The sequence below is a fragment of the Colletotrichum tamarilloi genome (genome assembly GCF_030869305.1).
Source record: "Colletotrichum tamarilloi strain Tom-12 chromosome Unknown Scaffold_4.1, whole genome shotgun sequence".
NCBI lineage: Eukaryota > Fungi > Ascomycota > Sordariomycetes > Glomerellales > Glomerellaceae > Colletotrichum > Colletotrichum tamarilloi.
In genome coordinates, this window is record NW_026849387.1 from 118579 (window position 1) to 132119 (window position 13541).

At 52.6% G+C, this 13541-nt stretch overlaps 4 protein-coding genes across 4 annotated transcripts; 3 read left to right on the forward strand and 1 right to left on the reverse strand.

The window, feature by feature from the left end:
* Positions 1–480: 480 nt before the first annotated feature.
* CTAM01_01684 (uncharacterized protein) lies at positions 481–1020 on the forward strand (the record flags this gene model as incomplete). The annotated part of the gene is made up of 1 exon (XM_060517725.1): positions 481–1020. One exon carries the CDS (start codon positions 481–483, stop codon positions 1018–1020), a length of 540 nt encoding a protein of 179 aa, XP_060387259.1.
* A 1780-nt stretch (positions 1021–2800) lies between these two features.
* Positions 2801–6102, forward strand: CTAM01_01685 (uncharacterized protein; the record flags this gene model as incomplete). Its single annotated transcript, XM_060517726.1, has 3 exons — positions 2801–3252; positions 3308–5858; positions 5917–6102. The coding sequence occupies 3 exons, from the start codon at positions 2801–2803 to the stop codon at positions 6100–6102; spliced, it is 3189 nt and encodes a 1062-aa protein (XP_060387260.1).
* Positions 6103–6910: 808 nt separating this feature from the next.
* Positions 6911–9992, reverse strand: CTAM01_01686 (uncharacterized protein; the record flags this gene model as incomplete). The annotated part of the gene is made up of 6 exons (XM_060517727.1): positions 6911–8143; positions 8201–8686; positions 8745–9047; positions 9116–9332; positions 9406–9709; positions 9770–9992. 6 exons carry the CDS (start codon positions 9990–9992, stop codon positions 6911–6913), a joined length of 2766 nt encoding a protein of 921 aa, XP_060387261.1.
* Positions 9993–10879: 887 nt separating this feature from the next.
* CTAM01_01687 (uncharacterized protein) lies at positions 10880–11017 on the forward strand (the record flags this gene model as incomplete). Its single annotated transcript, XM_060517728.1, has 1 exon — positions 10880–11017. One exon carries the CDS (start codon positions 10880–10882, stop codon positions 11015–11017), a length of 138 nt encoding a protein of 45 aa, XP_060387262.1.
* Between the last annotated feature and the right edge of the window lie 2524 nt (positions 11018–13541).

The following is a 13541-nucleotide window of genomic DNA, read 5'->3' on the forward strand; positions in this document are numbered from 1 at the left end:
AAGTACCATGGCAGCTATTAGAGGCTCTGTACAACAGGTGAGCCATAGAGAACATCATTTTTGAACATGCAGCTATGCTTCATCTGCCGATCTTTGGCGACGGCGATTCAAGTGAGCACACTTCCCATGATCTTTCAGTCTTTGTTCTATATGTTCAGAACCTCGTGTTTCTCTCCTCGGTTGTTTGGCAAGCACCTCTGAACAGGAGTGGTCACACGTATCCTTCAGCAAAGAAGTTCTTTGATGTGAAGGAACGGTTCACCACCTCACCCACCTTTACCGCCACTATTAGGCGACAAGTCGAAGATGCTGTTCGAGGACATGAAGGTTAAGCATCATAAACAAAGGATATGATGCCTTCTCTATTTAAAGCTCCGAGATAGCCGTCTTCCCAGCGAGTATTCACCATCTAAGAAAACATCTCGCAATCCCGAACCGTTAAATTCAACATTGACTCAATCAAACCACACCTTCATAACCATGTCTGATGCTGCAAAGGTCGAGGAGAATCCGCAAACTGTTGAGGCCCAACACGATCTCGAGAAGTTTTGCGGCCTATACTCAAACCATGCGCAACATTTTTATCGATGGGTTCGGATCCAAAAATGTAATCAAAGTAACGGGGAACCCAGACTTAAGATAATAGACCTCAGAGGCTTTCAGACCAAAGAAAAACCATACGAGGTCAACGTGTGCTACCTCAAGCCACACAATAAGACCACCAGCTGCGATATTAGCACCACTTGGGTACGAAGTAAATTCCAAGCTCAGAACCACGAGGAAGACGCCAATGAACCGGAATCCGATGATGATGCTCTCTACCACGTCGTGTTCGAGATCAGAGAAGGCAAACAATTTCTGTCATGGACTGCCGACGGTGAAGTGGAAAACAAGACGCGATGGCAGAAGTGCGTGGAAAAGGATAAGAAACCAGGAGACGCATCAAGTGGTATACTTGAATTAAGTCCAAATCCGTGGCTGGTAAACCTGACCGAGGCAACCAGCACATCACCGCATTAGACGAGAACTTCTTCGTGTTCACGACAGTAGAAGTATTAGTCCCTCGAAATAAAATGTCTGTATCCGAAAAAATAAGTACTCAGTCGACTGGGGGGTTCAATCATACGCATGTGCTCAAGAAGGTTACTTCGGGCTATCGTGCAGTTTAGTTAGTGTCAGCCCCTCAAAATACAAAGTTGCATCAAATTCACTAAAGTAACCAATCGACTTGGGAAACACACAGTAATTCTTCTACGAGTGCTGAGCTACCCTACCTTTATGACTTATATGGTAACCGCCTTTACTGTCTCTTTCATCATAAACTACTGAGAGAACACGTCTCAGAAAGTAGCAGTATCAATACACGGCTCACGGCCGCCCCTCATCGAACGAAATAAAGCCAAACCTAAGAAGAAGGAAAAGACAACGAGAACCCCGGCCTCTCAAGCCGTTGAAGTCAGAGCGGTTTCTACATGAGGTTCAGTCAGTCTCACCCGATACCTAGGAGAGGTTCACAGTCTACTCAATATACCACCATGCTTCCTGCCAGACTTCCTGATATTTCCGGCCCAAAATACACTGACTAGCCATACACGTTGAAGGGTGGCCCCACTGTACACGAGAAGATCTTCTCCGGTGAGGCTGCTATTTCCCATGTCTCTCTGGTCACAAAGTCCCTACAGCTGTCGAGTTTCCACTGGTAGCAGACACGGCGATCACGTAATAGTTGATATTTATCGCTTCTATAAGTAAAGCAGCGTCACTTGGGACATGTACCCCGACCTACGCGGGGAGAGAAACTCAGAAGAGGGGTTACCTCATGTTTCGGTCTTGCGCACCGAGACTAGAGAGGAGGGGGTTGGGTAGGGGCGAGGGATACCCGTCAGCCTCACGAGCAGGGGTTTGAGTGAAGGACGTTGAGCTGGGCATCCTACGCGGCTAGGGGGCAACGCGGCAGACGCCTTGCGAATGCAGGGTAAGCTGGAAGGATGCTGTTGGAGCCAGGTTTCGATAGCCCCGGCAATCGGGTCGCGAAGAGATGGGAAAAGGAGATTTTGGTTTTCCGATTGGGTCGCTGGTCGGTAGCCAAAGGGCTCGTTATTGACGTGGGTTGAGGTGCTGCTTATTCGGCGAGGTACCTTCTAAGGCAACTTGGTCGGGTTGGTGAAGAGAAACTTTGAGAGAGAGGGCTTGGTGTGACGGGGTGTGATGAACTGCAGAGTTTCAACAAGGGCCCGTCATGGGATAATTATCACATTGCCTCAAGGCTTTATCTGTATGACTTTTGAGAAGCGTGGTGATAAGAACTTCATAGTATCCGTACTACAGATTGGTATCTCAACCTCGACATGTAATGGATTCGGTCTGAGTACTTTCTGCAAAACGAATGTAACATCAAGGTCAATGAGATTTGAGTTGAATTTAAGAAACTTTCATGCGTTTGTGCTCCATTCTCCTTACAGTCTACATCTCGCTTCGGGAACCCTTAGCGAATTACTCATGTGATCCAATGAAACGCGTCAGCTCATAACTGCGCTGCAAGAGTTGAGAGAACGAACCTGTCTCTTTTCTTGGCTTCTGGGTTGGTGGTGGCTGTGGCTGTGGCTATGAGTTGGTCAGCTGTTCATGCATCAAATTGAGGTGCAGCCAATGGAGATCGCTGTGATTGAAGAATCTGCCTGGTCGTTTGCCTAGATTCCTTGGGTTAAACGTCTGATATGACGTTAAATTACCTCAATCCCATGAACGATCCGGTAGAAAATCGAGATTTTCGAGACTCAGCTCCCTCAAAATTTCGACCATGGACCCCGTGACAGCCGTGGCACTCGCAGGCAACTTGCTACAATTTACCCAATTCGTTGTGGGCCTTTTCAATGACGCCCGAAAACTACATGCATCCGCCACAGGGACCAGTAGCAACAATAACCACATTCAAGATGTTTGCGGGATGCTGATCGACTTCGATGGGAATTTTCAGCAACCCCAGTCGGTTTCGTCGACGAACACCAGCAAAGCTATATCCAGACATGGAAAACAGCTTGCCGACTTCGCAAACACCTGCAAACAGGACTGCGAAGTCCTTCTTGGAAAGATGAACAAGCTGAAGGTCATTGGGGCAAAGGGCCCGAAGCACTGGAGCAGCTTTCGAGCTGCCCTTTCCGAAGTCTGGCAATCGAGCGAAATTGAGGAATACAGGACGCGGATTGCCGATCGCCAACGCGCGATGACTCTCTTGCTGTGCGCAGCATCAAAGTAAGTATACCCTGACCTACATCATCAAGTGACGTTTTGCTCAGCTTGCCCGTAGCGAAAGCATATCAGCTCTCCAAGATAATGTTCAACGTCTTGGTAGAGGGATCTGGACGCTTCACAGCGATTCTAGATTGGGCGCCATGATCGAAGAAATTAGGAAGCTCGGAAACTACATTCGGCAGCAGGACCCGAAGACAACTATACCGGTAGATATCGACACAATCTGCTCAAGCGTCTCAAAGATGTCGCTTGAAACCCGAGTCTTCGAGAGGGAAGCCCAAGTGCTAGCCAAGCTCAACTATATGGACCGGACAAGCAGATATGAGAGGATACCTGAAGCTCATTTTACAACCTTCAAGTGGAGCTTGAGGAAAACAGAGCAGACTGGGGTCATGTATAGCAAGCTGCGACATTGGCTCAGGGGTAAAGACACACTCTTTTGGGTCTCTGGAAAGCCCGGGTCAGGAAAGTCGACCTTTATGAAACACATCGCGGACAACAAAGATACGAGGGAGTGCCTGAAGACGTGGGCCGGAACGCGGAAGCTCCTTGTCGTCAGCCACTACTTTACGATATACGGCACGCCGATTCAACGGTCACTAGAAGGCCTTTTGCGATCTCTCCTATTCGGTGTATTAGTAAGGAAGCCGGCGCTCATTTCAAAGATTATACCAGACGGCTGGGGGACGTCCTCGGCAGCACCACGTCAATCTGAGTTCGAAAACTTTCTCAGACTCCTTGGGGTTCATCTAGATGAGCTATCATGCAAGATCATCTTCTTTATAGACGGCTTGGATGAATTCGAAGGCGACCACATCGATGTCTGCGAAACGCTCAAAGAACTATCTCGAAGCCCTTCTATAAAGATGTGCGTCTCGAGCAGACCGTGGAACGTCTTCGAAGACGCGCTCGGGGAAAATTCGGACTCGAAGCTCTATATGCATGAGCTTACCTACAACGACATTCTTGACTATACGGCAAACCGTCTCCAAGCGCATCCTAGGTGGAAGGTTCTTCTGGAAGAGTTCAGTTTCGTTTCATCAATGTCCCTCATCGAGGAGGTTGCATTCAAGTCCAAGGGTGTCTTTCTCTGGGTCACGCTCGTAGTCCGGCTGCTACGAGAGGGCCTTACAAACGACGACAGCCTATCAGATCTACAGAGACGCTTGGAAACCTTTCCAGAGGATCTTCAAGAGTTTTTCAGGCATATAATAAGAAGTGTGGACCCATTCTATAATGAGAAGATGGCCGGGACGCTGTCGCTCGCGCTTCAAGCACAGGGACCTCTGCGCATAGAGATCTTCTCCCTCCATGATTTCGAGTACGGCAACGAGAACTACGCATTCAAAGACATCGCACATACAAAGCTCATGCCCACAGATCCCGAGGTTCTCGAGAAGATCTACCGCTCAGTTTCACGACGTATCAACGGGCGTTGTAAAGGCCTTTTGGAACGCAACGGCGACCGCATGGAGTTTCTTCACAGAACCGTCTACGACTTTCTCCGCACTGGCGAAATGGATGATTTCCTAAGAGAACACACGAAGAATAGCCATTGCTTTAGTCTATCGCTATTCAAGGCATTTGTGGCGTGGATAAAAACATCCACCTTTGCTAGCGAAACTTCTTCGCCGTCCAAAAATCCCACATCAGAAGTTGCTGGTTTTATTCCGAGGCTGAAACAAGGTCTTTCATACGCGCGTCTTGCTACAATGCAAGGCGAAAGCTCGGAAGCACTTACGGCAGCGCTTTTAGATAATCTGGAAAACAGCTTGCCCCGGATGCTTTCGCGGGGACAAGTCAAATTGACCGACCCCTCTTTTGCAACTACGATCTTTCGCCATTGTGTTTTAGAAGCTGGAATCCTGGGTTATATCCGAAGGAAGCTTTCAGTAAGCCACGAATACCTTATGGGCACCTACGCGAGCCGAGTCCAGTCTCCCCTTTATCCGATACTCGACCCGTGTCACACTTTGGCCAATACAGACCAGTGTTGGATCCTCAAGAAGCTGTTGGAGAGCGGCTATGACCCTAACAGCCATGTTATGGGACTCAAGGCAAAATATCACTTTCAAAGTCCTTGGGAATTTTTGTTTTGTCGTCGCAGGGAAAAGGTTAACCCCACCGTTGAGCCGGATACGCAATGGTGGCAGAAGGATGATGACTTGCTCGCCTTGGCAGAAAATCGCATTCTACTTACGCTGCTCGAACACGGAGCGAATCCAGTCGCAACGGCCATCGAGTTCGACGAGAATGAAAGATTGGAGATGCCGATTTGGCTCAGGTTCTTTATCACGATACGCCGTGTGCACCTGCTCAAACAACCAACAGTGTACGAGGAGACTCTCTTTGCAATGCTGAATGATTTAGAGACGCTCGAAAATATCACTGTGGTCAGAGAGTCGCGCTCAGAAACCCCCGGAGGAATTCTGGCGCAAGAGAAGGTCAATTTTTGGGACGTGTGCCAGTCTTGGGCCAAGTTCTTACTGCCTACGACGACAGGTTCTTGCGGCGATGAGTTCCTTCCAAGAGTTTTTGCGCGCGTCTTGGCTAAGATTCCCGCTGGACACGATTCGTTTGGAAAGGCTGAAGCCTGGTGCAAGACGGTATTATCAGCCAATGCTGCTGATGAGCTTGAAAGTGCCGTTAGCTCCATGCGATCAGGAACTCATCTTCACGAATCAAAGAAGCGAGGCGCTGTGGAGGAGCAAGGAAATCCAAGGAACACAAAAAGGACTAGGAAGAGAAGAAGACAAAAGTAGTGAGATGATCAAGGCCTATGTTATCGCAGACATATCGAAGATGGAGACGTTTAAGCAGCTAATGGTGTTCGAGGACCTAGAGCTGTAGGTTGAGTGGCCTCGGAACTCATGGTCGACTGTAGCTACCTACCTCGCAACTGACTCTGGTCACCCAAGAGTGTCGATCTCGTTCATCACTTAAGTCTCTGACTTATTGAGATCGCAGTATCATATTTGGCTTCCTAATTTCACTCACTGATTGATAGCCACGATTCTTGGATAAATGAATAGGGGTAGAGGGTCCAAGCACCTGCCTACGAATATCTAGTCCGTATTCCAGAAGGACCCGACGGTATTCCCACCTCAGCCAGAAGGTATGTAGGACACAGTTTCGAAGGAAGGAGTGTCTCCCCGGTACAGCGCAAGCTTGCTGGGGCCACGTAGCCTGGTGGTTAAACGGGTGATGAATAAACTGGGACGCTGGTTTTTCGTAGGGATAGGGTTCGAACCAACGCCCGAGCTTTTTTTGTCAACTATCGAGTTTTCTGCTATTGCGTAAGGTATTTTGTTTTGATATAGTGGTGATGTTTTGTTGAGTTGGTATAGTAACGGAATGAGATGCGTTTCGTGTCCCCACATAGTAACCGTGATGTTTTGTTCATCAGCCAAACAAAGCCTCCTTCCTCATACGCCGCTATCTTGATGCAATATCACCGCGTTTTTGGCCTGCTTTGCGACGCCAAACCTCACCTTCCCGTTGGATATCATCAGAAGTTTAACCCCCATCCCACCGCCTCCCCTCCCCCTCGTACCCAGGAAACCCCGACAAAACCAAAAACAAAAGCCTAGATTTCCGGTATCATACCCATCCGTTCCTCGAATCCGAACCAAGCATCCCTTTCCACTTTCATTCCATCCTACCCGGTAGTTCCATTCCCATTCAGCCCTCCTGGAGCTGCCTCCGCTGACACCTCTCCATCCCCAGTCCACGTCAAATCGTCCATGTTCGCCAACACAGTCCACGGATCGATCCCCATACCCGGCGGAATTGAGTCAAAGTTCATATTCATAAAAGAAACCGGATCCGTGCTGGGGGCATACTGCAAGCCCCTCGAGTCCCACGTGGTTGTTGAGGTTGACGTCGACGAGGACCCTACGGCGCCACCGCCCAGCATCGCGTTCTGAATGCTCGTAATATCGATAATCTCATTGACGTTCCCGCCCCCACCGCCGCTACCGCCGGCACCCTGCGTGGTGCCTCCATCGTCCGGCGAAGACGTGCTACCCCGCACGAGACCAGGCGGCGTATCGTTACTGCTGCTCCCGCCCGTCGACTGCGACGGCGTGCTCTTGTCGAACACGGACGTTGGCGACGGCTGTCCCGCCGCGGGACTCCGGTGCGGGAGGTTGACTGGGAAAGTGGCCGTTCCTGCTGTTGGTCCAATAATGCCGCTCCCTCGCAGGAGTCCCGACCCGAACCCGCCCACGCTGTCGATACCAGAGGCGACGGGCACTGACGGGTAAGCAAAAGCGGCCCCTTGCGCCATGCCCGTCACGTCCGGGCTCTTTGTCGATGTAGTCGTCGTCGACTCCGATGTCCGCTTCCGTTTATTCGGCCCCATGTCCCGCGTATCAATAGACGCCGATGAAGACGGCGGGCCCATCCCGATAGGCTGGTCGAACTTGCCGAGCGTTGGCCCGAGCATCGGGTTGGTGCCGCCCATGGACACGGGGGTGTTGCAGCCGCCGTCGTGCTGCACCCTGATCGGGTAGTGCTCGTAGGCGGTACCCTTTGGGTTGCCGAGCGGCAGTCTGCCGGGCAAGGGCGGCTGGATCTCGGTGTGTTTTGAGATGGACGTCCGCGCGAGCAAGGGAATGTTGGACGACGTCCAGCCAAAGAGGTTCTTGTAGTGTGCCAGATTGGGCAGATCGATGACGCCCGACAGGCCGTTGCGCTCGATGTCCATGAAGATCTGCTGGAGAAAGGCCTGCGTAATAATGTGCCGCCGACCAATCGCCTCCATGGCGTTGATGATGAACTTTAGATTCTGCAGGTCCGCCGTCGAGAAGCCGGTGTCCATGTTGCATTTCGCCGAGTACACGTACACAGACGCGGCCGAGTACAGCGATAAGGCGACCATGGGACTTTTCTGCAGTGCATGAGCGTTTCCGAAGCCGGGTTCGAGGCGGACGTGGCTTTCACTTACATAGCCCGAGTTCATGTGGCTCGTCAACTTGATGATGCTCACCACCTCCTCGGCCGCCGTTCGCAGCCGCAGCTCCGAGGCGGCCTTGAGCGGCTCGGGGAGCTTGTTCCGCTCGATTCTGTCAATCGCGGCGTGGTGGAGGCAGATCACCGAGGCGTGTAGGTTGAGGTTCGTGTGAACGGACGTAGGGTCGCGCATGCTCTGCGGCAGGCGGAAGCGCTCCGGCAAGAACATGAAGGCGCTCGAGAGCATGTTGTCAATGTCCCTGTGCCGCTTCCAGAACTCGCCGTACTCGACGTCCGCGGGCCTGTCGTTGGGCCGCTCCCAGTGCACGTGCTTCAGGAGCATGTTGAAGATGTAGCACATGATGACGGCGCCCGCGAAGGTCGAGTATGAGGCGCCTTGGAACGCTTCTGGTAGGGTTGATGTTTCTTCCTCACGGGCCGAGTTGAAGGCCTCTTCCGACGAGGGAAGATGTGTAGTGATCTATCTGGGTGTCAGTATTCAGAAAAGAAAAAGGGGCTAGACATGCGGGGAAACATACTTCGTTGGGGTCGATGAGAGTAGGCCAACCAGTCGCGATACTTGCGTGGCAGTCGATGCAGTAAGCGCCCCAAAACGCCCTCCGCCGCTCTTCAAGGTCAACCCACGACGTGGGCGGCGCAAGGGTCGGCGACATCTCCTGCCCGTCGCCGTCGATGCGGTGAAGACCCATCATCTCCACGAGCCGTACGCACTTTGCGGAACTCATGGCCGCTCTCGTGAAGAAGAGAGACCTCGCTTCGTCCGTCGCGATGAGAGCCCACGCTTGCGCGTGTTGGATAGTGAGGAAGTGCTCGCCGAATCCCTAACGTAGTAGTGTGAGCGTCAGCGAATTCTATCCAGAGCATAGGGTGAGGGAGAGGGAGAACTCACCTTCATCTCATCCGCATCTGCGTATTGTCGAGCCCGTTTGTAGAAAATGTCGTGATACTGGCTATACTTCTCATGCCCGTTGGAGGCCATAGACCAGACCGCGTACTGCAGACACATGGGCGGACGTTTATGAGGCGCCGAGTAGAACGCCTGGAGATATCGTCCAGGGTGAATGATAGGGATGAAGTGCTGTTGCCTCTCAAAGAAGCTCTTGTTTCTGGTTCTCCAGTCAGATATGCTCGTGCCATTGCGAGAGCAGAAAAGGAAGACAGCGTCAGATGCCAACATACAGCTCCTCCATCATCTCAAAAGGGGGTAGAGCTTCTGAGAGCCCCAGCCCCATGAGTTCCCCCGAGGCATTGGCAAAGCTTGGTGCTTCAGGTTGAGAGGGCGGTGCCGTCTTGTTCATGTTCACTCCCGTGTGAAAACCAGACGATCCGTCGTCAAAGGTACCATTCTGCATGGCCATGATCGTCTCAATGTCGACATGGAAGTCGTCCATGCCAATGTTGATCCGGCTATCCAAGTCACCCTCAGAAGGTAGTGCTCCATTGCCCTTGTTGGCAGCTTCTTTGAGAAGATCCTCCACTTGGGCTATACATATTGGTCAGTAACACGCTCCTTTTGGCGGAAAAGTATATGAGAGCGCATTACCTAGCCTCTCTTCGAGCTCCTTCACATTCTTCCGCTTGAATGCGGGCTTCCTCCTGGATTCCGGATACACACATTCTCCCTTGACTTTCAAGCAACGGCTACATGCCGGCTTCACTCGATCACACTTAAGCTTCCGGGACCGGCATGTCACACACGCCAACGGCTCCGAACCGTTGGCGGCGGAGCCCGGAAGGTCCGCTTGTACGCCGTCGTCAGTCTCCATGATGAGCCGCAAAAACTTCCTTCCGAGACCTCGGCAAGCGGGAGATAGGGAGAGAGTGCCGGGAGTGGGCCTCGGCGGCGCCGGGGGGGCTCCAAGACTCAGGACAACTCGGAAGATACGGGAGAGAGTCGGACTCGGGTGGGCTGCAGCGTGACGCAAGAGACAATGGGTACGTAATGCGGGCTTTGGAGAAGCACTATTGCGGCGAAAAAGGCCAAAGAGTAACTCACAGTTTCTCTGTGGCCCTTTGCTACACTATTAGGAACAGGTCTACACCAGGCAGATACGCGCTCGAGCGTGTGCCGGCCCCATTCTTTACTCAATCGGACAGTTTCTGCACCGATGTCCGATGTCCGAGATGGATCTAGTGCCTCGTCCTGATTGGCTCTGGAGAGTTCTATGACGAGCCTTCCGTGATGACTCATCATGAGCCCCAGGAGTTGAACAATTCGATCTTCTTACTGCCCAGAGACTGAGCGACCAATTGTGCACGCTGCTCTCCACGTGGGTTGCAATTCATGTAGGTATGCCAAGTCTGTTAAACGGCGCAAAATGGATACTAACGACGTCGAGATCTTCGGCGCCGTTGCCGGACACTGTCCGATATTCTCCCGCTCTTCAGCCGATAATTTGTGGAACTCCGCAAACTCCACGCGCGGATGGATTGGCCGACACTCGGCGACCTCTTCCGGTGATCTCATCCCATCCGGCTCCGGCTCGGCCGAGCCTTCCGCCTAGCCGCTGCTAAGTGCCCTTTTTGGTGGCTCTTGGCCCGGTGATCTTCGCCAGGAACGCTGAGGCCGATCGCAGCACCGCAGCTGCGCAGGCTCACGGACAGCTCGGGGGATGTTCAACGATCGGCGGAGGCTCATCGCCGCCTCCCCTGGATGATCTGGATCCATCGCCAAAGGCCGAAGTTAATGGCGAGCCGACAGCCAAGCTTGTCAGTGTCCCCAGAGCTAAGGTATCAGGTGAAAGTAGCCGACGAAGAAACGTCTGCAATCTTGGTGATGACGAGTTTTTGAGTTTGCGTCGTCAAAAGACTAAAATTCTCCGTGGCGCCTCAGGAACGAATACCCAACGGGATGGACAGAGTTGCTGCACTCTGGGCCCTGGGTCAAGGTGTTCACCGACTGCCATCCCAATTGTGCTGTCATAGCATTCGGCCATAGGGCGAATACCTACCTACAGTGCCTGAGTGCCAGTCTCTCGTGGTCAGTCGCGGTCAGATGGACTGTTCTCACCTTGGTGGGACGATCACGAGTGATCACACCTACTCTCATTCGTCACAGTCGACGGTCTGAAACTCTGTTCTTCGAAGGATGACGGGAGATCCGGCTATGCACTTCATCGGTGAAGCGTGTCGAGGAACGGCAGCCACTGACGATGGCGCCCGCCAGAATCAAGGTGACGGCCAGGCCTTCCAACTACGCCTTGTACGGCATCCTCCTCGTAGTCGCGAGTGTGATTTGCAACGGAGTCGGGAAATTACCAGTCGAAACCGCGCCGAGAGAATTGCCACTAGTCTCACATTGCTGCCGAACTAAAACACGGGCGAGCGTGGAGGATTGACGCGCGCCGAACGCCACGGTCCACTATTCCACCACGCTTCCAACACTGTCCCTCGGTTGAGTATGACACCAAAGGTAGCACAATTGACTGGATTTGAGAAGCCGAATATGCGAGCGAGACATTGAACCTTTTGACAGCTGCACACGGTATCCCAGTCTAGCGCCTCATGGCAAAAGACATCGTTAGGCTTGGCCCCAAGGCTGATGATCGTCGTGGTCTGGATGTCAGCACAACGCCGAGTGAGAAATTGACACACGACGGCGTTTGGGGATAATCATTCAACGAACGCGGCCAAGAGATTTTGAGGTTGACTACGAACTGCAAAGAATGTCTCTTGCGCAGGCAGCGCTTGCCCGCCACCGCTTGCTGACTGGGATGCTTGGCTTACTCCTCTGCGGGGCCGAAGCGACCACAGATCGCGAGTTCTTCGGAAGGTATTTTGTTTGGCACTAAGAGGATTGCTCAAGTGGCTTCTCGGGAGGCCAGTTTAGGAATATGTGGGCGAGAGACTTGACGGGAGATGAAGCCAACTAAGATTGACAAGCCGAACGGACCCGGGGATTTCGGCGTTTGGCGCAGGACTCTTGCTGATCAGGATCGACGGTGGCCCAGGCTTCATGATCTTCCCGCCGCGTGGTCAGCAGACAAGCCGTGATCTTAGTGATTCTCGAAGATTGGCGACATGGATTTGGAAACCTTGTAATGCCCTGTTATCAGGGCTGTGCGTAGGTAAATCCAGCCCCATCAAAGCAAAGTATGAGGATTGCCATGATGGTAGAATGAAAGGGGCTGGAGTGGCCTCTGTTAGGTGGTTTCACCAAAAATATGCTGTTTGGCTTGCTGCCAGTGGGTGGTGCCCTTCAGACTTGTCATCTGAGCGCCCTCGTGTTCTGTGCATCCTTCAAAGCAGCCGCGCATCGGAGGAAGGTCCCAGCCAGTTAGAGTCGAGGAGCCAAACGCACCTGACAAGGGAGCAGACAGGCAACGGGGATCGTCGGCCGTTGCGATTCAGGGCAGCCCTCGTAGAAACACTAACTTTGAGGATGAGAGACGAGCCGACGTGGGTTAGGCTGGGGAAGTACCTATGACCGCCCGGTGCGTTGCTAGTCGAGTGGAACCAAGCGGCTGACGGGTGTGAATCGGGATAGACGTCAGAGCAAACTATGTTTTGAGGAGTGAGGATGGGGGCAGGGACAACTCACAACTTGTGAAGTCAGTGACACTCCTTGGCTTTCGGCAGGCCAGGCCATGCTAGACTGACCTTCTCAGCCTGCAGGGCACACTGGTCTTGAGGAGGCAAAGTGTGATAAGCGATGGGGGGCACACACGCAGAAACGATGTGTTGGAGACTCTGATTGAGTGAGCCAGGCTGCGTGATGTTGGGAAGAGACCGCTCTAGGCTTACGCCTTGAGTCAAGGTCCGAGTGTGGCCCATTATCGTGACGAAACATAATGCAAGGTGGAGATGGTATGGCGACGCTCTAGTGTCGAGTTATGCAACGAGAAGCCTCCCAAGGCGTCCACTGGAGTCTGGACGATGCACTGGCAAGCTGGCAGATGGGGCGTCCAATGTCTCGCTGACTGGCACCTCAAGTCAGGTCGCATTGCCCTACGTTGGCGGCAGCCGCAGCCCCAGATCTGTACATACCTTGGGTCGCCATGCGTGACATGCTCGGATTGAGGAAGGAAGCACTCATTCTGAGGCCCTCTGTGATCCAGTGACGAGCTGGTTCTGTGAGAGCAGGTGCAAGGCGCCACGTATGTACCAGTTCTTCTGGGTCATGACCCAGCAAGCAAGTAGCAGTGTCCAGCATGTACCTAGAAAAGGCAGAAGAGGAGGATATCCTGCTCACGTACCCGCACTTGTACATAGGCTGGTACTATGCTACAGTGTTTATGTGGGATACCTGACCGCTGCTCCGTTTTTGCAGAGATTTACCTTGCTTGGCTTGAATCCTCGAGTGACTAAGGTAGGTA